The 26,429-nt window shown below is 40.4% G+C and overlaps 1 protein-coding gene across 2 annotated transcripts in view; it reads left to right on the top strand.

Moving 5' to 3' along the window:
- Gabrr2 (gamma-aminobutyric acid type A receptor subunit rho2) overlaps positions 1-18,309 on the top strand; it is a 60,126-nt gene extending 41,817 nt beyond the window's left edge. For both annotated transcript variants that reach the window (XM_021726007.3, XM_005324709.4), the window contains 5 exons: positions 75-157; positions 316-456; positions 8,599-8,751; positions 9,731-9,927; positions 13,661-18,309. In XM_021726007.3, coding sequence (XP_021581682.1) covers positions 75-157; positions 316-456; positions 8,599-8,751; positions 9,731-9,927; positions 13,661-13,972 — 886 coding nt within the window. In that variant the 3' untranslated portion in view covers positions 13,973-18,309. The remainder of the gene's footprint in view (positions 1-74; positions 158-315; positions 457-8,598; positions 8,752-9,730; positions 9,928-13,660) is intronic.
- The last annotated feature ends 8,120 nt before the right edge of the window (positions 18,310-26,429 follow it).

Below are 26,429 nucleotides of genomic sequence, written 5' to 3' on the forward strand. Positions count from 1 at the left end.
TCTTTCTTACTTTGGGCGGGTGCATGAGCCAATAGCTTGCTGCACAAGTCAACTGTCATATCTGGGTTGTGCAGGATTACCGTCACTGCCATGTGCAACATGGACTTCAGCCACTTTCCCCTGGACTCCCAGACCTGCTCTTTGGAGCTGGAGAGCTGTAAGTATCAATGTTTTCTATTCCACACCTTATTCCCTACCCAATCTGTGCACTGCCTGATAAGAACTGTTTGCTCAGGCAGGTGCAGGACTACTCTATTGCTGCACACCACCCAGAAACAAAGGCATCCGATTTAATTTATTTTCTTCTCCCCAAAGATGCATATACAGATGAAGATCTGATGCTGTATTGGAAGAATGGGGATGAATCCCTGAAAACAGATGAGAAAATCTCCTTGTCTCAGTTTCTGATTCAGAAATTTCACACAACTTCCAGACTGGCCTTCTACAGCAGCACCGGTAGCTATCTTTTTGTCACAGCCTGATTCAAATGTGAAAGAAAACTCATTAGAATTTTTTAGTCTTTTCTCTCCTCGGTGAAAATAAATTTTGATTTTTGAGAGAATCCATAGTTCTAAAATATAAACTGTGTTTAAAATCAGGAGGCAGAGGATAAAACAAAATTGCTATATTCTTAGACTCCATCAGCAGTAGCAACACAACTTATCCTTCAAGACTTCCAGTTTTACCTGTGTAATTTAACAAGGGCAGGGTCCTATTCTACATGCTATTCTATAGCCTGATTTGTGATCCTACTTAGTAAGATGGGCAGATAGTTTTCCAAGCACATATATTTATTATCCATATCAAGACCGTTGATTCTTTTTTCTTTTTTTGCAGTACTGGCAATTGAACCCCAGGTTTCATGCATGATAGACAAACACTCTACCACTAAGCTACAGCCCCAGCTCCAATGAAATATTTTTTAATGTTTAATTTCTTCTTGGATCCTGGGCTATGTTTGAAAGTTTAAGAGAACTGCTTGTCAGCTCTTCTCTGATCTCACATTTAGCTCTTGGGTTACTTTATTTGGACCGTTGTAATGAAGCACCATAATTGGATGCTTGAAACAATAGGAATTTATCTTTTGCTGTTTCTGTCTAGGAAAAAATCCTTTCTGCCTATGCCCAGCTTCTGGTGGTTGCCAGCAGTTCTTGACATTCCCTGGTTTGTAGCTACACTTCATTCTCTACCTCCGCCATCACGTGGTGCCCCCTTATCTCTGTATACTCACCAGGTGTCCTCTGTGTGTGTAGGCCCAAATTTCCCTCTTCTGTAAGGATACCAGCTATTGGATTAGGGCCTAACTTAATCCATTATAATCTCGTTTTACCTCAATTCTATCTGCAAAGACCCTATATCAAAATGAGGTCAGGAGGTCACCTTCACAGGTACTGGGAATTAGAAATTCCATATATATACATATAATTAAAAAAAAATTCTTTTGCAGGTTAACATTGTAAGTTTATTGCCATATCATGTGAGTCTGGTGAAGAGACAGAGTAATAATGTACTTTTAAGAATTTTTATGATCTTATATTTTTATTGGTGCATTATGATTACACATAATAATGAGATTCATTGTGACATATTTGTACTGGCCCATAGCATAATTACATCAATTTCATTCCTCAGTATTTCCCCTTTCGCTCCCCTCCTTACTCCCCCAACACTTTCCTCAGCTCAACTGGTCTCCTTTCTATTTTCCTGAGGTCCCTTCTCAATGTTTTTATTAGTGCATTATAATTATATGTATCAGTGGAGCTCATTGTGACATTCATATGCACATAACATAATTTGCTTCAATTCACTCCTCAGTACTTCCCCTTTTCCTCTCCTTGCCCCTTCTGCCTGTCCCTTCATTTTCTCTTCTGGTCTTCTTTTTATTTATTTCCAAGTATATGTATATATTTTTTTCATTCATGCATTATAATTACTCATTACAGTGGGATTTGTTGTTGTATATTCATGCAAGCATATAACATAAGGTGATTGATTTTATTCCCTAGTTCTTCCCCTTTTCCCTTCCTTCCTCCATCCCCCTTGATCCACTATCCTTCCTCTACTAATCTTCATTCTATTTTCATGAGATCACACCTTTGTAAAATTCTATGCTTCTCTGTAGCTTCCACATGTGAGGGAAAACATTCAATCCTTGACTTTCTTTTTTTTTTCCTAATCCAAACTGTATCCAGCTTTATTAAAGATAATTTTCATAAATAGCCATAGTATTTCAGGCAGACAATCATTAACAGTATACAACAACTTTCAAATTCCCTTCTTGGATGGACACCAAAATTAGAAAGCTACTATAAAGCCCAATGAAGTCTTCATTTGATGCTCTGAATAGGGAAAATTTAAAGTGAGTGTTGACATTTCACGTTTAGCATGTTGTTTAACAACTTTTCATGAGTTAACCCTGACTTTCAGAAAATGACAAAATTATCAGTCTTAAGGTCCACAATCTAAAAAAGGAACTACTGCTTTTCTGAGGAACACTATCTCAATGATGTCACTGGAAAGTCCAGATTGCCTGACACACTGGTAAAACCAATTGTTGGGAGTCAGGTCCCAACTTGCCTGAGTTTAGGGACATTAAGTCTATGCTGTTGGTGGAGAGGGAGAGAAGGACATAAAGATGAATTTCGGTTTTTCCATACTGCAAGGCGTTTGTGCCAAGGTGGCTATGTATGCCAATATCAGGAAGTCCCTTCTCTTGGGAGCCAAGAGAAAGTCTCTCAAAATGGCAGGGAAAGGTGTTCCCCACAGGAGTCCAGCTTTGGAGACATTCTACTAGTGACATATGCTCCTTCCCTCTCAAAAAACAATGAGGTGTTCTGTGTGCTAACAACATAGCTTTTTTAAAAATAAAGTAAAACAAAATTCTGCATTTTTATAAAACTTGATAAAAATAGTATTTCAAACTGTACAGTCACCAGAAGGACCCAGTTATCAAAAATGCATACACTTCCTTTGGCAGCAATGGCACCGTTAGCTTTCGGTGCCTGGTGTGTTTGGGTATCTCCATTTTCTGCAGGGTTATTCCCATTTTTGTCATCATAAGGTTTTCCCTTTTCCCTTTGGATACCTTCTCTCCCTTCTTTGCAGGAGCCTTTTTAGGCTTGGGCTCTGGCTTTGGAAGAGCAGGTTTAGCAGACAACCTTGTGGATCTTCTTTGTGGTTCGTCCTTCACTTGGCTTTATCTCCTTTGGCATTCAGCATAGTGATATTGGGCATGATGGTGATGGTCGCAGGACATAGGTACTGGACACAGGGATGCAGCAGAGTGCAGCTTTGGTTGATCCAGAGGTCGTTCTCGCCTCTTTCTCTTCACACCACTCAGGCTCCCTCAAACCTTGACTTTCTGAGCACTTAGCATGATGTTCTCCAGTTCATCCATTTACCTATAAATGACAGAATTTCATTCTTCTGTCTAGCTGAGTAGAACTACAATGTGTAGATATACCATATTTTCTTTACCCATGTATCTGTCAACAGACACTTAAGCTGGTTCCATAACCTGGCTATTGTGAATTGTACTGCCATAAACATTGGTACACACGTATCATGGTCGTATGCTGATTTCAGGTCTTTGGATAAATAATAAGGAGTAAAGTAGCTGGATCATATGGTGGTCCCATTCTAGTCTCTTGAGGAATCTCCACAATGATCTTCACAGTAGTACTAATTTACAGTCCCACCATTAATTGTTTCTTTCTCCCCATATTCTTGCTGGCATTTATTATTATTTATATTCTTGATGACTGTGATTCTAACTGTTTTGACATGTTTGACTACATGACATCTCATGTAGTTTTGATTTTCATTTCCCTGACTATTAATGATATTGCACATTTTTTTCATGTATTTAATGGCCATTTGCATTTCTGTTTTGAGAAATGTCTGTTTAATTCATTTGTCCATTTATTGATTAGTTTGAGTGAATGTGTGTGTTAAATTTTAAGTTCTTTGTATATTCTGGATATTAATCCTCTGTCATAGAGTAACCAGCAAAGATCTCTTCTATTTTGTAGGCTCTTTTCATGTTATTGTTTGTTTTTTTTTTTTTGCTATGCAGAAGCTTTTAAAATTTGCTGCCATCCCACTTATTTATTCTTGGTTTTATTTCTTGCACTTTATAAGTCTTATTAAAGAAGTCAATGCCTGCACCTGTATTGGAGTGTTGGCCCTATGTTTTCTTTTATCAGTTACACAGTTTCTGATTTACCTCCTAGGTCTTTCATCCACTTTGAGTTGAGTTTTGTGCGGGGTGATAAATAGTTTACTTCTTCTCTAAGTAGTTATCCAGTTTTCCCAGCACCATTTGTTAGAAAGTCTTTCTTTTTTCCACCTTAAGTTTTTGGCACCTTTGTCAAAGATGAGATGATCATATCTGCGTGGGTTTATCTCTCTGTCTTCTACTCTGTCCTATTCCATTGGGATTTGTATCATGCTCTTTTTATTACTATTGTAATACAATTTGAGGACAAGTATTGTGATGCCTCCAGCCTTGTTCTTATTACTCAGGATTTCTTTGGCTATTCTGGATATTTCATTCTTCCATATGAATTTTAGGATTACTTTTTCCAGTTCTATGAAGAATGTCATTGGAACTTTAATGGAGAGTGAATTTGAATCCGTAGGTTGCTTTTGGTAATATGGCCATTTTAATAATAGTAATACTGCCTATCCACAAATATAGGATGTTTCCTCATCTTTTAATATCTTCTTCAATTTCTTTCTTCGGTGTTCTATAATTTTCATTGTAGAGCTCTCTTACCTCCTTGGTTAGATTGATTTCCAGGTTTTGTTTTCTTTTGTTTTGAGACTATTGTGAAAGGAATTGTTTGCCCAACTTTTTTTCATTAGGTTAGTTATTGGTGTAGTGGAAAGCTATTGATTTTTATATGTTGGTCTTATGCCCTACTACTTTTCTGAATTTATTTATCAAGACAAAAAGACTTTTAGTGAAGTTTTTTGAGTCTTCTGAGTACAGGATCATATAATCTGCAAACAGTGATAATTTGACTTCTTCTTTTCCTATTCATATCTTTTTATTTCTTTCTCTTGCCTGATTGCTCTATATAGAACTTCAAGAACTATATAAAAAATAGCCATGGTGAGCCCAGCACAGTGGTACACACCTGTAATCCCAATGGCTTGGGAGCCCGAGGATTGCAAGTTCAAAACCAGCCTTAGCAACTTAGGGAGGCCCTAAGCAACTCAGAGAGACCCTGTCTCAAAGTAGAAAACAAACAGGTCTGGGGATGTGAGTCAGTGGTTAAATGCCCGGGGTACAATCCCCATGCCTCTAACCCACATACCTCAAAATAGCAGTAGTAAGAGTGAACTGAGAATCTTGTTCCTGATTTGGGAGGAAATTCTTTAAACTTTTCCCCATTCATTCAGTATGGTGTTGGCTTTGGGTTTGTCACAGTATTTATGATGATGAGATAAGATCCTTCTATCCCTAGTCTCTTCAGTGTTTGTATGTAACATGAATGGGTGTTAAATTTTGTCCAAGACTTTTTCTGTTATCTATTGAGATAAACATGTAGTTTTTGTCCTTAATTCTATTTTTGTGATGAATTGCATTTATTGAACCAATCTTGCATTCCTGGAATGAAATCAAATTGATTGTAATGTACAATGTGTTTTTGAATGCAGATTGCTAATATTTTATTAGGGATTTTTGCATTTAAATTCATCAGGGATATTGGTCTGTAGTTTTGTTTCCTTGATATGTCCTTATCTGGTTTGGTTATGAAGGTGATATTGACTTTATGAATGTATCTGGAAGTGTTCTATCCCTTTCTATTTCATGGAATAATTTGAGGATCATTAACATTAATTTGTCTTTAAAAGTCTGACATAATTCATCTGAGAATCCATCTGGTCCTGAATTTTAATGACTGCTTCTGTCTTATTGCTTGTTATTGTCTGTTTAGGTTTTCTGTATCTCTTGGTTCAATTTGGATGGTCATATGTATCTAGAAATTTCAACAGTTTTTTTTAGGGAACACAATTCAACCTATAATAGTTCCCTAGTGGCTTTGGGACCCCAGCAGCCTTTTCACATCATTTTCCTTTTGTCCCAGCACTGAGAAATCTAATCCCTTCTTCAGGAGGTTTTAGCATGACTTCCTGCTCCTGCTGGCCAGCATCTGCCTCCACAACACCCTTGGGTTCATAGCATCAAACATTGCAAAAGATTGTTTTGGTGTCAGGGCAACTCAGGTCTGCTTGATGATGGCCACGACACTCATCCTCTTCCATCTCTCCACTTTCACTCTGATTATGTGTGCCACACAATTTTCTTTTCTCATTGTTCTCACCAAGTTCAAATCAACAAAGCCATTATTGAGAGTTTCTTATATAACTCCTATTATATGCCACTGTTTTAAGCCCTTCATGTTAATTAACTTATTTCTACCCAACAAATTTATGGTGTAGATACTATCACTTCCAGTTTGCAGATGAAAAAACTGAGACTCAGGGATTAAGCTACTGGTTGAAGTTGCACAGCTGGTAAGTGGCCATGTAATCTCCTTAATTCCCATGTGTACTCCTCTTAGATATTCTCTTGACTGGAATAGCATGCTTGTCTGTTTTGTTCCCCATTCAAGTCTTTCTAGAGTAAAGATTAAAATGCATCTTCACTCCCATTATTCACCATGTACCATACAAGCAAGGTCTTGTGTCCCTTGCCACCCAGGAGCGCTCTGCTTACCACACAGAGTATACATGTTCAAAGCTTCTGGATCCTTCCCAATGTTTTCTGGAAAGCTCGTTCTGATTTTCTTAGAAGGGAGGATAATGAGAATTAATAGTCTAATAAAAATAAAAGCATCTATTGGTCCTTTAAAAGGTCCTGTGCAAACCTAAGGATCAATGTGATTTGCTTCAAAGATGTCAATTTGAGTAGGGAAAATAAAGCCAACAAGATTGAACAAAAGCTGTTAGATGAAAAAATGATTAGTTGTCTCACTAGAGTTGAAGATCCCTTCCTATTTATTTATTCCCCTGAAAGCACCTATCCCATTCAACAACTCAAGAATCTACCCATATCCAGGTGGCAAACTTGTCAGGACTCACCCGATGGCTCCAGCCTGGTCCTGTGGACACCCCCCCCCAACCTACCCTGACTCTGCTAACTTCCACTTGAGCCAGATGGACTAAATCAGAACCTCTCTGGGAAAGGTCAAGGATAGGAATGCTATCAACCTTAAGAGCAGCCAAGTTAAGTCACAGTCCTGAGTCCATATTGCTCCCTCTGTCTCTGAATCTCTCCTCCTTGCTGACGTATCCCGTGTGCACTCAACTCCTCTATAAGCCTTCCTTAGTCATTATAGCCAATGGGCAATTTGGGCTCTGTGTCTCAAAACCTTTAGACTTCAGATGGACATTTTAGCACTTAGATATGCATGGTTGCATACCTTGAGTATGTCAGCGAGCATTTCCATTTCATGGGACCTCCACTCCATTCTTTATAAATCCTTGAGGGAAGAAAGCAAGAGCTGGGCTTCTATGATCGCCCCTCAGGCCCCAGCATGTGACCACCCGCTCAATTAAAGGGACACTGTGTGAGAAGAGCCCGACCTGTAGATAACTCAGTTGACCCAAGCTCATCCAAAATTCAGGTTGAGTTCTTGGAGAAGCCTCTGAGAGTCTCATCTCCCCATGTCCCAAATAAGACAGATTCAATCTGGGTTTCCCAGACCTCAGCAAACTTGCATAACACTCCTGCCATGTTTGTCTTACTTGGTAGGTTACGCATGTGGTCATGGATTTAATTTTTTTCTATAAGTCACCTTTTGTACCTTATTTTGAAAAGAAATCAGTGGAAAACTGGTATCATCTGTGATAACAGAAGATGATTTTAATAATGAACACAAACAAAAAAAATACCTTCTTCTGAACTTCACAAGTCATCTTGTTCTGCTGTTATGTGTACTCCACTTTGGGACACCAGTGAGTTGTGGTGTTCTTGGAGGAGGCTGGACTGAACCAGAAGGCAGATGAAGGTGTGCAGACAGCTTTCACATTCACACTGTCCTTCGCCCCACTTTGGGTCTCAGTGATTATGGGTCATTTGAAGTCTAACAATGTCAATCACTTTTTAAAACCATTAATCAGTGATTCTCATATTTCCATAATGAAATAGATGCATGCTGCCATTTTTTTTCTGAGCAATGGCCCATGAGGTAACAAGTTTCCATAAGGAGGGTGGATGTCAGGAGTAGAACTCATGTCAGACTGTAGAACTGGTGGCCTATTTCTTCTTGTGATGGGGTGGAACGAATGACTCATCTCTCAATAAAGAGGACAGTGATGAGCGCCCAGCTGTCCTGGCTCCTGCCTTGGTGGTATAGAACCACTCCAACTTCTCATGCTCCTGAGCAGCCAATCACTCAGCAAATATGGTTGTGGTCTGCAAATAACACATACCAAACCAACAACTAACACATATCTGTTTTGCTCTACCTTTCTCCAAACAGCTATGAAGTTAGATAATATTGTCAAGATCTTATTCATAGGAGAAAGGGCTTAGATTGTGGAAAGGAAAGTACTCAAAATCTCACTGACTTCTGTATTCCCCAGGCTGGTACAACCGACTATACATTAACTTCACGTTGCATCGACACATCTTCTTCTTCCTGCTCCAAACCTATTTCCCTGCCACCCTGATGGTCATGCTGTCCTGGGTGTCCTTCTGGATTGACCACAAAGCTGTGCCCGCCAGAGTTTCACTAGGTAAAAGCATTTGATACGGTGTGGTCGGGTGGCTATTTTTTTTTTTTTTTTAAGATCACTAGGCAAAGGAAAAGTAAAACCATATTCAGAGGTTTTAAAACCAATTCAGAGGTTTTTACCTCTTGGAATCAGAAGAAGCAACCATTCCACCTGCCTCTTAGATGAAGCCTCCGTTTCCTCTACAACATTATGAAAACCACAGGGAGCTAGAACTATATCAACTTGGGTTGCACCAATTCAGAAGGATATAGCCTGTCTGGGGCATAGACTTCCACAACTGGCTGTATTGGAGCTCAATATTTAGATGAATAAAATGATTCTGCAAATGCCAAAGTTATTCTATAAATACAAAAGTTTCTTTTGCTGGTCTTGTTTAGATGGGGCTTTGAGGCAGGGATCATATCATATAATTTAGGGAAAAGGAAGAGCTGCATTCCTGGGGCCTTGGTTGTACCCCTTCCCAGACACTAAATTCCACAGTCAGAGTTTACAACCCATCATCCCAGTGTGGACAAAATCAGGTTGGACCCAGAGGAATGGAGGGTTTAACCAGCAAAGCACAATGGAGAAAAAACTAGCATGGTAGGCTTCCAAGCATTTCCACAGTTGGGCTTAATAAGTGGACTCAGATGAGGGAGAGTATGCCCATTCTTTCAGGGTTGGGAAAGTTCCTTTAAAAGTGTCCTCCAGTCATTGTTGTCAGTTCCACAGCAGAATAGGTCCTTTCCTAATCACTTGTCAGCTATGTCATAGAAATCCACTTTCCCAAGCTAGTGGAGGGGACTTGGAGAAGGGGCTGGGTGGAGGTGTGCTGGGGAAGGGGTTGGGGTGCCTAGCTGCTTGGGGAGCAGATCATCCCACCCCCACAAGGTAAAAACATGTCCAGGGAATTTCTCATTCCATCTAAGAGTAAGAGAATGTAAAACTGTAACTCTGAAGCACTGAGCCTTGTGCCTGCTGACGGGTCTGGGTTTTGCAGGCATCACGACGGTGCTGACCATGTCCACCATCATCACGGGCGTGAACGCCTCCATGCCCCGCGTGTCCTACATCAAGGCGGTGGACATCTACCTCTGGGTCAGCTTTGTGTTCGTGTTCCTCTCGGTGCTGGAGTATGCAGCGGTCAACTACCTGACCACGGTGCAGGAGTGGAAGGAACGGAAGCTGCGGGAGAAGGTGAGGGTGGCCCCTTCATTTCCTTATAGCTGCTGCTTCTGGTTGGATGAGAGTGAGAAGGTGATTGGCCAAGAGTAGTGTGGGGGTGTTGTATGTAGAAAAAGGAGGTGCTTATACCCAAGGAAGAGGGTCCTGTGTTAGAATAGGTTCTAGCTTCTACAACAAAGGATCCCAGAGAACAGTTTTTGATCAAAAACTAGGAAAAAGAAAACTTGGATTTAGGCACAATTCTGCCACCTGAGCCTGGCCTGTTTCCTCATCTGTAAAAAGGGGATTACAGAACCCACTTCTACCTTCCTCCCAGGACTGTTGTAAGAGTCACATAAGACAATATCTAAAAGTTATTTTGAAACTGTAGGGTCCTAGACACACAAAATATCACCAATGTTATTGAACATGTCAGGAAAAATACTTCCTGGTTCTGTGACCAGAGAAGGGGAGAATTCTAGAACATTAAGCTGCTTTATTTTTTTTTTTAATTTTGTTTAGTTGTTGATGGGCCTTTATTTTTATTTATTTATATGTGATGCTAAGGATCGAACATAGTACCTCACACATGCTAGGCAAGTGCTCTACCACTGAACCACAACCCCAGCCCTAAAGCTGCTTTGTTGATAGGTGTTTTGACCCTGGGAAAATTTAGGCACAGTAAACATAAAGGCTAATATTTTAGCCATTAGCCTCACTGGAAATACTACAGGGTCTACACTGCACTATATACCACACCACACTGTGAGGTAGAAGGCAAATGGGAAATCTTACAAAGCAATATTCATGGGCCTTTGGTACAGAAAGAAAAGTCTATTTCATTCATATTCTAATGCTTGTTAATCACAGTAAGAAATAAAATGCTGACTTATTACCAAGTCATTACTAATCACTGCACTAATCAAAATGTCAATCACCTAAAAGCTATAGAGATCGGAGAACATGAAAAATCACACATTTGTGCACATCTGGGTGACTTTGTCCCTTAGCACAAGGGAGCTTTAAATTTTAAAAAAAGAAATGTTTGCTTTTAAAAAATAGCCTTTCAAGTATGATATGTCAAGATCATTGTAATGTTTTGAGCAACTAATAAAAGAATTAAAAAAAATAGCCTTTCAATACACACATAATACCCATCAAATTTTTCACATTGTCTTTAAATATATTAAGAATTTGTTTTTAATTCAAATTTTTTACATCAGTATTTGCATACTTGTTTGAGTTTTCAATTATTTTCGCATTGTTATCAAATGCCTTTGGATTATATTTAAATGCTTTTGATTTATAATCCATTAGACTTACCTGTTCAAAAAATAGCAAAGCTTTCATCTGACAAATACAGGCTCATGAACCATTAACCACACGTCCATCCAGGCAGTTCATTAATACTATGAGGTCATGATCCTTGCCAGTGATTTTTATAAGACTCTGTTTACAGAGTAATAGGGAAAGGTCATTGGGCCCTTACATCTGTCTGTTTGTGTGAGAACAGATGTGGGATGGGAAAGTATGACAATTTCTGCTCCACTGGGGTCAGTGTGTGAATTAAAGATGGAAAGGTAGTAGCTGCAGGGCAGGCAGTGGTGGGAAGACAGTAAATCTCTCTTCTGCTGCTCCACAGAGCAAGCACACTTCATGATCATTAAACGGACTCCCAGAGAAGCCCAGGTTCCCAAATCTGAGCCAAGAAGGACCTGCCCTGGAATCACCTCCCATGTCTGTTAAAAATAAAAATTCCTGACTGGGGGTGTAGCTCAGTGGTAGAGTGCTTGCCTAGCATGCATGAGGCCCTGGATTCTATCCCCAATACTGCAAAGCAAACAAACCAACAAATAAATAAAAAGATTCCAGGGCCAAACCCCAAAACTTTCTGATTCAGAGTCTCTGAGGATGGCATCATGGATCTGCACTTATAACAAGCTGGAGTCTGACTTTTTCTGCATAAAGGTCAAAGCCTTCCTGCCTGGAGCCTGATAGGCTCACCCCTGGTTCCAATGTGGAGCCACTGCTGCTTTGGAGCATGCAGGAGGCACAGGGATGGCCTCGCCTCAGTGGCTGCAGTATGCAGGCTGATTATCCAGACCTAATAGGCTAAGGGCCACTTGCCCTTTCTGAGGAACAAGCTGATATGAAAAACGGGAATTTCTCATAATTTTTGGCATTTCCTATTCTAACTCTAAACCCTAGGAGAAAAGTGTTTTCATTTTGGCAGAAAGAATTTCAGTTTGAGCAAAGTAAAAGCCTGTGCTTTTATTAAGAAAGTACCTAAATAGACCCCCATGACAATACCTCACAAGTTTATTAAGGATTTGGTGTGGTTATACCTAAGTGCGCACAGTTGGATAGATGATCGCTTACTGACCTTTTGATCCTATGAGTCTGTTAATTGTTCAGGAAGGTATCTCTTCAAGCATAAGAATAGTTCAAGTAATCTAATTTTGCAAGAAATCATTCATCTATTTTTGCATTTGAAAGCGTCATGACATTCACCTGAGCATTTCAAGACCTATAATAGTAGGAGGCAGGTTGTGAAATGTCATTATTTCACTTTCCCAGGTGGTAAAGACAGAGGCAATAAAGGGCTGAGAGCCAGATCAGAAATATAATTAAAGTCAATAGACGGAGAAAAATAAGCCCATGGCCAGTTGGCTGTATCTAGTAGGCCTCATGCTTTTGGCCAACACAGACCAGCCCAGATGCCTACTGGAGCCTGCTCACTACTGACTCCAGCTGTGAGGAGAAAACAAGAGAAACCATGTCCTCCCTCCAACTTAGAATTCCTTATAAACATTTTCATACTTGCAGAAATAATTTAAAGAATAAAATAGTCTACATTTATATACTCCACAACCAGATCTAACGTCATTAATTTGCTATTTTTGTGAGCGCTCTTTCCCCATTTAAACATATTTTTGTTGGTGCATCATGACTCTTTACTCTTAAATGTTAACTATTTGGAGTAAGGACAGACACTTTTCTACCTAATCATCTTTTAAAAATTTTTTTTAGTTGTAGATTGACATAATATTTTATTTATTAATTTTCATGTGGTGCTAAGGATCAAACCCAGTGCCTCACATGTGCTAGGCAAGCACTCTACCCACAACCCCAGAGCCACAATTGCAGCCCTCTAATCATCTTTTGATTCATGTACAAAAAGATGGAATCTTGCTGGGTGCAGTGGCACTCACCTATAAACCCAGCAGCTCAGGAGGCTGAGGCAGGAGGATTTCAAGTTCAAAGCCAACCTCAACAAAAAGCAAGGCGCTAAGCAACTCAGTGAGACCCTGTCACTAAATAAAATACAAAATAGGGCTGGGGATGTGGCTCAGTGGTCAAGTATCCCTGAGTTCAATCCCCAGTACTAAAAAAAAAAAAACTGGAATCAGAATCTATGGGTTTAAATTCCTGGCTCTGAAACTACCTGTGGAAGCTCAGGACAATTGTATACCTCTCTGGGTTTGGGATTTTGCTTTTACAATTGGGCTATATCGTTATTCTCAATTCTGGCAGCACAACAGAATTACCAGGAGTTTTAAATTAATTAGTTTGGAATGGGGCCTGGGTTTGGCCTGGGTGATTCTGATATGCAGCCAGGATAGAAAATCATTGGACTAAATGCTCTCTGGAGATCCTTCTAGTTCTTTCTGTGGTTCTGAGTAGCACTGGGGCTTTGCTTTCAAGCCTGGCCATCTCTGCCCAGCTCTCAAGGACTAACCAAGTCCTTTGTGCTTGCTGCCCTTAGGTCCCATGCATGTGTGGAATGCCTCATTCCAAAACCATGATGCTGGATGGAAGCTGCAGTGAGTCTGAGGCCAACAGCCTGGCTGGGTACCCAAGAAACCATATTCTGACAGAAGAAGAAAAGCAAGATAAAATAGTGGTCCACCTGGCCCTGGGCAGTGAGTCTAGCTCCTCCAGGAAAAGGGGGCTTCTCAAGGGCCAGGTGGGGCTCCGCCTCTTCCAGAACACCCATGCCATTGACAAATACTCCAGGTTGATATTCCCTGCCTCCTACATATTTTTCAATTTAATTTATTGGTCAGTGTTTTCCTAGGGGCTCCAAGGCCATGCCTATGTAAGGCATGGACATCCATTGGTGGACACACACATAGAGCAGAAGCTCCTGGACCACCATGAGCAGCACCCCCTTCTCAGAAGAGCCCGGGGGCCTTCTGGCTGCCCTCACCCTGACCTCGTGGGTTTACTCCTTGTTTGCACTGTGTCTGTGTCACTCTTTACACCTTTCTGAACAGAACTGTCTTCTGCTCTTGCATGAGAACTTGTTCACAAGAAATCCCCTCCTGTTAAAAGAGAGAGAGAGAGAGAGAGAGAGAGAGAGAGAGAGAGAGAGAGAGAGAGATTCTAATGCCTCCAAGATGTTCCAAGACCCTCATAAACCTAGAATTCAGCTGTGAAAGGGTAGGGAAAATGACAGGCAGGCTTACGAGTGTTTTAAGTAGGAGACAGGAAATAGGGAACAAAATATTTGTGAACCCATACAACTGGATTAAGTGCCTAGAAAGGAAAATAAGCAAACAAACTAGCTAACTAACTCAGATCCTAGATAGGAAGTGATTTTGCCCATGTCACTCTGGTAACACATGTGATTTTGTAATACATCCACCCATCCATTCAACCTTTCATTAAATATTAAGGTCCCACCCTGTGCCAGGAACTGTGGAAATGAACAAAGTCTCTTTCCCCATTGAACTTCTCTAAGCTGTGCTTATTCGACACTCATCATAATGTGCTTCTGCCCCTCTGCTCCCTCAACCCTATTTACCCTACCCCACAGACCCATTTTGTTTACTGGTGATTTTACTCCAGGTTTATCTACAAAAGCAATTCTGTCTCCAGTGATATCCTCATGAAGCCAGCTCTATGTTTCTCTCCTGGAATCTCCATGTGGTAGAGCCTATGACTGGGAGAAGGATGGGCACTTGAGAACTAGTGAGAGTACAACTTGGTTTTAGGGAGAAGGGGTGTGGGTCTGTGTGGAAACCAGTTTCAGATACCATCTTACTTCTGTTTCTGGGCTCTTTCCCTTCTTCTCCAGCAGAATAGTGTCAATAATGATGATAATTATAATCCCTGTGTCTAAGTCTGGTCCCCTACCCCAGTGATCCCACCTACTCTAACCAGAAGAGCTTCACACTCTGGAGTGATTTCTCCTTTACTTCCACAAGCTAGTGACCTTTCCTCTAATGCAGCTAAGTCCGGAGTTAGGAAAGCAATCTGATTTATTGAATCTGTACTAAGTTGTGGGTCATTTCTCTGAAGCCTGTTTCAGGAGATTGCTAGAAAACTGGAGTGGATCTCTAACTAGTGGAATTTTAGGTGGTATAAAGGATATGACTTTGCTAAGAGGGCTCTTCCTTTAAATTACAGCACTGGGAGTCAGAAGTTGGGGGAGATACAAGGAACACCCACCCCAAGTTTCCTTTCTCACTGAAGGACATTGTTCTGCTTTCTTCCTCATTGCTCCTGCCAGCTTCTTGCTAGGGTCTGAGTGTTTAGTCAAGAGTAGAAATATGATCAGCAAAAGACAAGGCACACCCTGTCTTAAAACAAATCTGGCCTGTGGAGTCTGCTCCACAGTTCATGACTGTCGGGGGTAGGGATTAGCTCTGAGGACTGCGGTGCACACGAATACCAAGACCTCTAGGAGTTTTAAGTCAGGGGCCTGTGGCTACCCTCACTTGGACTGACTGTGTGGCTGCCCTATTTATTCCCATTTCTCCGTTTCTTCCCCAGGGTCATTCATCTACTCTGTCACCTTATATACTCCTTGTATAAATCTGGTCCCAGACACTTGTCTCATCAGTCTCTTGCTCATGTTGAGACACAGACTCATCATTTTGGATGATCAGGCCACCAGCCTTGATCTTCCTGTGACTTTCTGCCCACCGGTCCAGAAGCTGTGTGATGGGGCAGGACTCAAGGAGCTGAACTCTCAGGTGGGATAGCTCCCGGCACCGTAATGACATATTTTATCTAGGGAGACTGCAAGTTCAGTAGGTTTCTAACACCATCTTAGGGTTTAATAATTCTCTAGAAGGACTCACAGAACTCAGAAAAACCAATGTCATCATGGTCACAATTAATAACAGCAAATGAATATGGACTAAAATCATCAAAGGGAAAGGGAGGGTCTAGGAGAGACAGGTGCAGAACTCTGAATTGTCCTCATCTATTGGAGCTATTTGGATTTCACTTATTTTTCCCATCAATGATGTGTGACAATGTGCATGGAATAGTGTCAACCAAGGAAACTCACTCAAGCTCATCAAGGTGCACAGTTTTTTTTATTGGAGAAGGACCACATAGATATACTGATCACCCGCATGGCTGACTTTAGCCCCCAGCCTTTCTAGAGGTTGGGCTAACATTCGTGGCCCATGGTCCCATCATAAACTACATTAGTAGCATAAACTACCTATTGTGGCCCAGGCAAAGGCCCTACTATGAAGCAGGACATTTTTATGGGTTTAGAGGCTATCTCTTGGGAGCTAGGATCCAAGGAGCAAACATTTTTTTGAAACACAAGGTTAATCTTTTACTACGTGACAATCCTTGCCAATTCCTTACTGTTATTGTCAATTGCTATGCTACTGCTATATATTCAAGCAATAAACATTTTACAGCAGCCCTGCACTGGGTATGATGGGGTCCAAATTAAGAAGAGTAGTCACAGCTCTCAAAGAGGAGATAAGCAAAGGAAATGGCAGATAAATACCTGTAAATTTAAAAAAGTGTTGTCCTAGTCCATTTTCTGATGTTATAACAAAATGCCAAATACTGGGTAATTTCTGAAGTTTATTTGGCTCACGTTTCTGCAGCCTGGGAAGTCCAAGAACATGTCAGCATCTGGTAAGAGCCTTCTTGCTCTTCATGGAAGAGACTCACCTGGCAAGATAGAGCAGGTGTGCTGGTTTGGGTCTCTCTTTCTCTTCTTATAAAGTCATAATGCTATCATTGAAGCCTATGCATTTGACCTCATCTGATCTTGACTACCTCCCAAAGGCTCCACTTCCAAATGTCATTAGCATATTAATTTAGCGATCAAGTTCCCAACAAATGAAATTTGGAGAGATGCATTCAAATCATAAAAAGTGCTTAACACATAATGGTTCAATGGATGCTGAGAATCTTGGAAAAGGAAAAAAATTAATTCCTCTTGGAAGACTGAAAGATGGGACCTCATGGAGAAAGCAGCCCCTGGAATACCCCTTGAAGGAGAAAAACTGGGGCAAAAAACATGCTACATATATTCTGTCTAATATGGTAGCCATTAACTACATGTCTGTTTAAGTCTAAATTAAAGTTAAATGAAACTGAAAACTCAGTTTCTCAGTTGCACTAATCACACTTTAAGTGCTCTGTTCCATAGCCATAAGTACTGGTGGCTACTGCAGTGGACAATCCAAAGCTGTAGAACATTTACACAATGGCAGAAAGTTCTGTTAGCACTCTAGATGAAGGGATTGGCCTGAGCAAAGGTATGTAGGGAGGGAGGAAAGTTTGGAACTGAAGACTCTAGTGTGGAGAATAGGGTTTGTAGGGCAAGCTCCCTATCATGCTGATGCTAATGAGGACAACTTCCCCACCATGGACTTGCCTTGCTCAAGACCACTGGATTTTCCAGCCTCACAAATCAGTGAAGAATGAAAATGTGCAAACAAAAATGATTGGACGATACGGGGCTCTGGACTTGTTTAGAAATCTTTCATATCTTGAGACTCTCCCAGGCCACAATGCTGCTCAAAAAATAATAATTACATTATCATTTAATATGTCATATTGCTTTGGTTGTAAGTCTTATTTAAATTCAACACTATTTTGCTTCTAACTATGCTGTTTTCATAAAGTATGGTTCATGTAACATGGTTGCCTGTTCACAACTTAAAACAAATAGAGTATTTTTGCTAGTTTATACATTTAACTGGAGTTAACTCTATAGCAAACATATTTAGAATCATATACACTGTTTTGTCATGTGGGACCATGATGCAATGGTAGCACTGACTGATTGTAATATAGTGGTCTGATTCTATTTCAGAAAGTGAAATTAAAGGAGGTGAACTAGAGACAACAACAATAGTAGGAATAGAAAAGGGAACCAAGGAAATGTTGAAAATGTGGAATGATTTACCCTAGAGGTAGGAAGACAGAGAATCAAATGCAATTGTTATCAGGGCTGGAACAATATTTTACATAATCTAAAATGTTATCAAATGTAAGATGCACTCATATTTTATGTACTATTAAGAGAGGAAAAATGTTAATTAATTTATGGCATGTTGATGATTATAAGATGAATCTTGATTTTGCCAATATTAAATTGTGAAAAATATACATGTTAGAATAAAAGAAATGCATATTATACAAAAATTGGTGGCTGGACATACTCTTATTGAGACTAAGGAATCAGAATTTATTAAGCACTTGTCTTCAAGGTCTTGTGCTGGGGGATGAAGTAGTGGCAGATACACACATGGATGGAAATAACTTTCAACAAATGAGAAGCTTACACCATAGTAAATGTGGTTCAAAAGAGGTACAGATCACAGAAGTTGAGGAGTCCTGTAAGTGGTGAATTTTGAGCAGTAGATAGATATATAGAGTTTCAACTTCTAGAAAAGAGGAAGAGAGAATGACAACATTGAAGAAGGAAAGCTCAGGTATGAGACAGTGAATAGACACTTTCTAGGTTGTACACACAAAAAATATAGTATTGGGAAAGTAAGAGCAAGAAGTTTTGAGGAGGGAAGAAATAATATTATGGAAAATGGATTCATTTGTGAACAGAATATGAACGGTATATTCTCAAATCCTTTTGGTTGCTGCTGACAGATATCCAACTAAAAATGGTACAAGTAAAATTGGGACTTATGAGCCCATAGGGCTCATAGAAAGAAAAAACTCACTGAAAGTAGAGAAGCTCCGGGAATTTAAGTGTTTGGAATTAGGCTCAATAACGTCCCTCCAGGATCTTCTCTCCATCCATTTCTCTGCTTTATTCTTAGCAACTGCAGATAGGTTTTCCCTACCTGGTGGTTCTAGGAGGTGAGAAGGCAGCAGCCATGACAGTCTTGGCCATACAGTTTTAGAGTTCTATAATTCTGATTTTATGATTCTAAGTTCATTCTACTTGAAAATAAACTCAGGGAAAGAATTTGAGTGGTCTTGTCTGGGCCATGTATGTTGAAGATGATGAGAGTTCGATGCTCTGTTTAAGTTTTAAAAGAACCCTTCAAAGCCACTTTTATTTGCTTCAGTCTTTTTGTGAATATATGCAGAAGAGATACCATGAATTTGAAAAATGCAGGAATTCTTAGTTTGAAAAAAAAAACAATGAATAAGGAAAATAATGATAACGGTAGTGGAGAAAGTTCACGCTAAGTCCAGTTATGTGTGAGAGAAGTAGCCTATGTGCTGTTAGTCAAGACTGGGAAAACAGGAGGAAGAGCTTTTATTCATGGAAGATGAGGAGTTTGAATTTGGTCAAACAGTGGACAAGTTACATAAAAAGTTTTAAATGCTGGTCTAAGGCTGGGAGTGAGATAGATTTGGGACTCCTAGATATTCTCAGTGAAACTATGAAAGTGGACGAAATGCTTGAAGGAGAAAAGCAGAAGAGGAGGTCTGTGGACAAGTGCTTGGGAGTGTGTATTTAAGTGGGAAGGGAACTGATTAGAGAAATAGATCATTCAACAGAAGAATGTTATATTCCAGAAACTGGGAGGAAGTGGAGGAGGCTGAGTCTGGGGACAACTAATAACCATAAAAACTGAGAAGAATAGAAACTGTGAACAGATGTGGCAAGATGTAGTGAGGAGGCTAAATGGGAACAATCCCCAAGGGGACAGCTGTCCTTGACAAAGAAGAGAACTGTTCTCTCAACCACAAGTGATTTAGATGAATAGAAAGAAGAATGTCCAGAGAATTAATATTGTTTTTTATGGAAAGACTGTTATGAATTCTTAGTTTTTGGAGGATTTAAAAATGGCATGAAGGTATTCCCAACCTGAATCAGAGTTGTGCTCTGAATGAGAGTTGTGCTCCAGTACTATTGTACTGGAATTTGGGGGAGTGGTACAAGAATAGTACTTACAACTGGATCATTAGGTATGTGGACCAGAGTTTGGGAGTATTCATGCTGTCTTCCGTCCCCACACCAATGGCGTGGGCACTGCCTCAGACATCACAAAAGATAGAACAGATATTAAAGTAACGACATTGTGCAAAGAGCCAAGTATTGTACGCATTCTGTTTTTAGCACCATGGTAAATGCTAGATGTTCAAAGACTAGGTTCCTATTTCAGTTCTCACATAAATTCCATTGTAATAGGAAGGATTTCCCCCTACTACATACCAGTAAGCTGTGTTGCCTTTGATAGCTGTATTCAAAACATCTAGGCAGGTGAACTTTGCATGAAACAATCCATTTATTATATTTTCAAAGAAAATCTAGGTAGGTGGACTTTGCATGAAACAATCCATTTATCATATTTTCAAGGAAAGGGTGAGTCATTCCTTACTTAGAAGGACAAAGAAGAAGTTGGAAAGAGTAGAAAGAGAATTCAAACTGATCTAGGTTGTGCTGAAACATGCTGGAACAGAAATATACTTATATTCTGGAGGAGACCTGGCATTTAGGATAAAATGTTAACCCCTTGTGGCTGGAAGTGTGCTTTGTGAGATATGCAGATGTTCAGGATGGCCAGGGCAGAAGCATTATGAGTTTCCACTGCCAATGCTCTTTAAATGGTACCATTAATTTAATGAATGCAGAATTCATAGTCCTCATCTTTGCTACCCTGAGAAATGTTTCCCCTTTTTTACTTTGTTGTAAAACAATGGATGGCTATGGCCCAGAGCATTAATATTTGATTAGAAGCAGCTGATTTCCTCATTCCTGCTGACCTCTAGGAAACATGGCATGATTTAAAATGGCACCCACAAGGAAGACTGTGTACCCCACATAAGTCTGAGGATGAGTGTGTTAGTCAACATTTCATTGCTGTGATAAATATCTGAGAAAAAACAAGTTAAAGGAAGAAAGATTTATCTTGGCTCATGGTTCAATGGTTTCAGTCTATGGTCAGCTGGCTTCACTGCTCTAGGCCTGAGGTGAGGTAGAACAACATGGAAGAATGGCATGGTGGAGACCAATGATCAGCTCATGATAGCCAGGCAGAGATAGAGAAAGGAAGAAGTCAGGAATAAGACAGAGTCCTCAAGGGCAAGATCCCAGCTCCCTCTAGCTGGGTTCTACTTTCTATATTTTCCACCACTTCCTAGTAGTCCATTCATCTATCAATGAATTGATTTACTGGTGAAATTAGAGCTCTCACGATCCAATCACTTCCCCAAAAGCCCTACCTCTGAACATTATTGTGCTGGTGAACAAGTTTTTATGATTTAATTATGAGACCTTCCCCAAAATCTCATATGTGAGATTTTATAATACATATATACAATTCATATACATATAATTCATATAATACAAGAATATTCAGAGGTGAAATGATTGGATTATGAGAATGTTAACCTAATCAGTGCATTAATCCACTGATAGGGAATTAACTGGATGGTAACTATAGGCAGGTAGGGTGTGGCTGCAGAAGATAGGTCACTGTGGACAGGCCTTTGAGATTTATATTTTGTCCCTGGTAAGCAGAGTTTTCTCTCTCTGTTTCTCTCTCCCTCCCTCCTTCCTGATTGTTATGTCCTGAGCTGCTTTCCTCTGCCATGGTATTCTGCTTCACCTTGGGCCCAGAGTGATAGAGTCAGCTTTCTGTGGCATGAGACCTCTGAAACTGTGAGCCAAATAAATTTTTATTACTCTCATTGTTTTCCTTGGGTCTTTTGGTCACAGAGATGAAAAAGCTAAAACACAAGCCTTCAACATATGAGTTTTGGGGACATTCTAGAACCAGACCATAACAATGAGTGTGTTAGACTATTCCTACCGAGAGCTACAATCCATGGCAGGAAGGCCTGTGGTCCAACCTGACCCATCTCCAAGACCATCTGCAGAATGCCTATAACTGCATCATAAAAACATCTGCCAATAGCAGACAGGAAGAAAGTACCAAAAGCATTTTGTGCCTTTGCACATCAAAGAAAGCACTTCCTTTATGTTAAGATTATTCTTGATCAGTGGTTTCTAGCCCTGGCTATACATGAGTCATCTGGAAACATTTTTTTTTTTTAATGCCTGAGCTTCAAACACAGAGTGTGAAATACATTTTTCTGAGAGAGCATTGTCTAGACATATTTTGCAAAATGTTCCCTGGGACCCAAGGAGTCATCAGGGGGGTTGCTTTAGGGTCTACTACAGGGATGAAAGAGATGGAAGAACACAAATGAGCAAAGCATGGGGTGGGGACAAAAAATAGGCAGAGACATAGAAAGACGAGGAGGGGAATCCCAGCCTTCCTCTTTTCTCAATAATTTGTTCATGCTGATTTTAGGCAAAGCGTAGGCCCCGACATAAAATACTTAGCTACAATGGTCAGGAGCTTTTTCAGAAACCTAATCCTTTAATCCTTTGGAGAACCTAATGAAGTAGGAGATAAGAGGCAAAGATGGCAAGTTACAGGGCTAGACTACAACTGGGACTTCTAGCCCCAAGTCCTTCTCAATTTTCAGGGTTTTCTACAAGAAAGCTATGGAGATCAAGAAAAAAAAATGGCCGAAAGGAAGTTTCAGTCCTCTATTATCAATGATCCTCAGATCAATTCAGAAGGCACCTAAGTTCCTGGTGACATGGGTGAAATAGGAGTCAGGGTGTGAGGGTTGAGTAGGCACCAACCATCCATGGTGCTTGAAGAAGCTTCCAGCCCAGGGTCCTGGTTCTATTTGCCTATCCTCTTCAGGCCTCTAACCCTTCCCACTTTCTTCCTTTTCCTTCTACCTTTCCTTTCTCATCAAAGAGCACCACTCCCTCCACTAGGAAGCTGGCAGTCCTTGACACCATTCCTCCTACTCTCCACTGAGTTCTGCTGTGCCATGGCATTTGAGGGGCTGTAGCATGGAGTATGGCTACAGACTTTTTTCATTCTCCTGAAATCAGGGAGGATGTATGGGGTGAAGCTAAAGCAGATGATGTAATTGCAGATGTAAAATAAGATCTAGAATGGAAGCTCCTGGAAGGGCAAGAATTTTCTTCTCTTTTGGTACTAGGGCTTGAACCCAGTGAAGATTTACCATTGAGCTACATCCCACACCCTTTCATTTTGAGATAGGGTCTCATTAAGTTGCTTAGGGCCTCACTAAGTTGCTGAAGCTGGTCTCAAACTTGCAAACCTCCTGCTTCATCCTCCAAGTTGCTGGGATTATAGGTGTATGCCATCATGGCTGGTGGTTTTTTTCTTAATTGAACATGAATGAGATATTTCAGGGTCTGTAACAGTGCTTGGCACATGGTAGATGCTCAGTAAATATTTATGAGAGAAATGAATGAACAACTCCTGTATATAAGTGCCTAGTAAGTACTATACACAATGCTAGATGCTTATATCATGTCATTTCTTGTTAGTTATTAAAATATCTCATTCATGTTCAATCTGGAGGCAGGAGCCTTGAGAGCCAGAGAATGCACGTTGTTAATTATATGATCTTGAGCTGTTTACTTAATCTCTTTGAGTTTTAGTTTCTTTCTCCATCTGAAAAAAAAATAAGGATGGTAATTTTTGCCTCTTGGTGTGGATGTGAGGAATAAGTGAGTTAATATGTCTAAATTACTCACTCCTGTGCCTGGTCATGAGAAAATACATAGTGTAAGAAGAAGAGGAGAGCCAGGTGCGGTGATGAATGCTTGTAATCCCAGCGACTCCAGAGGCTGAGACAGGATTATCGTGAGTTCAAAAGCAGCCTCAGCAATGGCAAGGTGCTAAGCAACTCAGTGAGACCCTGTCTCTAAATAAAATACAAAGTAGGGCTGGGGATGTGGCTCAGTGGTTGAGTGCCCCTGAGTTCAATCCCTGGTACCCCCCCACCACCAAAAAAAAAAAAGAAGAAGAAGAAGAAGGAGGAGGAGGAGGAGGAGGAGGAGGAGGAGGAGGAGGAGGAGGAGGAATATAAGAAAAGAGGAGGAGAAGAATAGGAGATAAAAGAAGCATCTTGGGGATGGGGTGTGGGGGGTGGGGGCAGCGGTTGCCTAATGAAAACATTTAAAGCTATCCACAACTCAAAACAGTACTCCTATTTCTATCACCATCGTTTTGGTTTTTTCCTGGGGATTGAACCCAGAGATGCTTTGCCACTGAGCTACATCCCCAGCCCTTTTATTTTTTATTTTTTTATTTTGTGGCAGGGTCTTGCTAAGTTACTGAGGGCCTTGCTAAATTTCCCAGGCTGACCTCAAATTTGTGATCCTTCTTCTGTAGCCTCCTGAGTTGCTGGGATTAAAGGTATGCATCACCACACCTGACCTTGTCATCATTTTCAAAACAACAGAAATTTTATAGTATTTGTGGGGCATGGTGGCACGCACCTGTAATCCCAGCAAGTCTGAAGGCTGAGGCAAGACTAACCTCAGCAACAAAGCAAAGCCCTAAGAAACTTATCAATACCCTGTCTCAAAATAAAAAATAAATAAAAAGTGATGGGGATGTGGTTCAGTGATTATGAAACCCTTAGGTTCAATCCTTAGTACCCCCCAAAAATTATATGGTAACTGACTCCAAAGACAGTGAAGTGGATGAAATGCTGGACAAGTAATTAAGAAGAATGACATTAAAAGTTACCAATGAATTTTTGAAAAAGTTACAAATAAACAGCTGAACGAATTAAGGAAGAATATGCAGGATATGGAAGAGCAATTCAATATATAGAGAGATTCTGAACAAGAACCAAGCAAAACTTTTGGAAATGAAAATTCAAATAAAAACCTAATTTGGAATCATCACTAATAGATCAGATCAAGCAGAAAAAAAGATATCAGGACTTGAAGACAAGGTTAATAAATTATCATATTCAGACTGTAAAAATGAAAAAATAAAGGCTGGGGTTGTAGCTCAGATGTATGCATGCATATATAATTTAGAGACATACATACATATATAATTTAGAGACAGGGCCTCATTGAGTTGTTTAGGGCCTCACTAAGTTGCTGAGACTGACTTTGAACTCATGGTCCTCCTGCTTCAGCCTCCCAAGCCACTGGGATTATAGGCATGTGCCCACCATGCCCCAGCATTATCCCTGACATTTCCATCAAGAGCACAGAGGAAATCTTTATCACAGACCCATGGTACTTTTGGGGACCACCTATGGAACAAAGGACTTGTTTTTCATTTTGCAAATGAGAAAATAGATCCAGAAAGACTGAGTGACTTATCTAAAGTCAGACTGCTAGATTTTATAGGAAAGGTACTCTCCCATTTACCCTCCTTGGCCATTTACTTTTTTAGGATTAAAATTAGTTATACTTGAAATTGGTGACTGCACATGAGCTAGGTTGGGATTTCTTGGTTTGGCTAGAGATTTTATTCTCCCAGCCTCAGACCCACTGGGACATCTGTGAGTATTCTCTCGGAAGCTGAAATGTTAAAGAGGGATGAGCTGAAATGTTAAACATGGATCAGCTCTCAAAATTCTTCATTGAATAATTCTTTTTCCTGAGTAAACTAAAGTATATTTTTGACCTTAGGAAAAAAAAACCTTTGAAATATTTGCTTGATGTCATCCAGTGTCACCAGATTTTGCAGTTGCTTTCAGTGACTTGCTGAATGACCCCCTTTTCAGTTTTAATTAGACTCAGCTACAATGGAATAAAAATAACATGAGGGAGCTGGGGATGTAGTTCAATGGTGGAGTGCCTGCTTAGCTTGGCCAGGCCCTGAGTTCAATCACTGGCACACTACAACACACACACACACACACACACACACACACACACACACACACACACACACTCACACACACAGTTAAATCAAATAGAAGTCTGGAATTGGACAAATGAGGGTGGTACAGTGGTTCTGCTCCACAAAGTCTTCAGGGGCCTAAAGCTCAGGCATTTACCAGCTCACAACTTCCTGCCCCAGAAGGTTAGGTTGTCCTTGACCTTGTGATCCAAGAGGGTGGCAGCAGCTCTAGTCATCATTTTTGCATTTGAGAAAGCACTGTGGCTAAACAGACAAAGATGGGCAAAGGGAGCATGCCAGTTAACTTTCAAGTGAAATTCCATGGCCGCCACACACCTCTTCAGCCACATCAGCTGCAAAGAATGCTGGGGAAAGTATTTGCTCTCAATAGGCCTATACCTACATAAAAATAGGGGATGCTGGAAGAAAAGGAAAATCATCCAGTGGAGGAAGGAGCAGTTCCTGACAGAGCATCCAAGAACACAGCTAATTGTTTTTATGGAGCACTCACCATCTGAGGCCTATTAGGAAGCTCAGGTCTAAGGACAAGGTGGTCAGCCATCACCTCCTTCCTCCATTCCTCTCACTCAGATACCTTCCTGTTCCTATCTCAAGTGTAAAGCAGACAGGTCAGAG

The sequence above is a fragment of the Ictidomys tridecemlineatus genome, chromosome 8 (assembly GCF_052094955.1).
Source record: "Ictidomys tridecemlineatus isolate mIctTri1 chromosome 8, mIctTri1.hap1, whole genome shotgun sequence".
NCBI lineage: Eukaryota > Metazoa > Chordata > Mammalia > Rodentia > Sciuridae > Ictidomys > Ictidomys tridecemlineatus.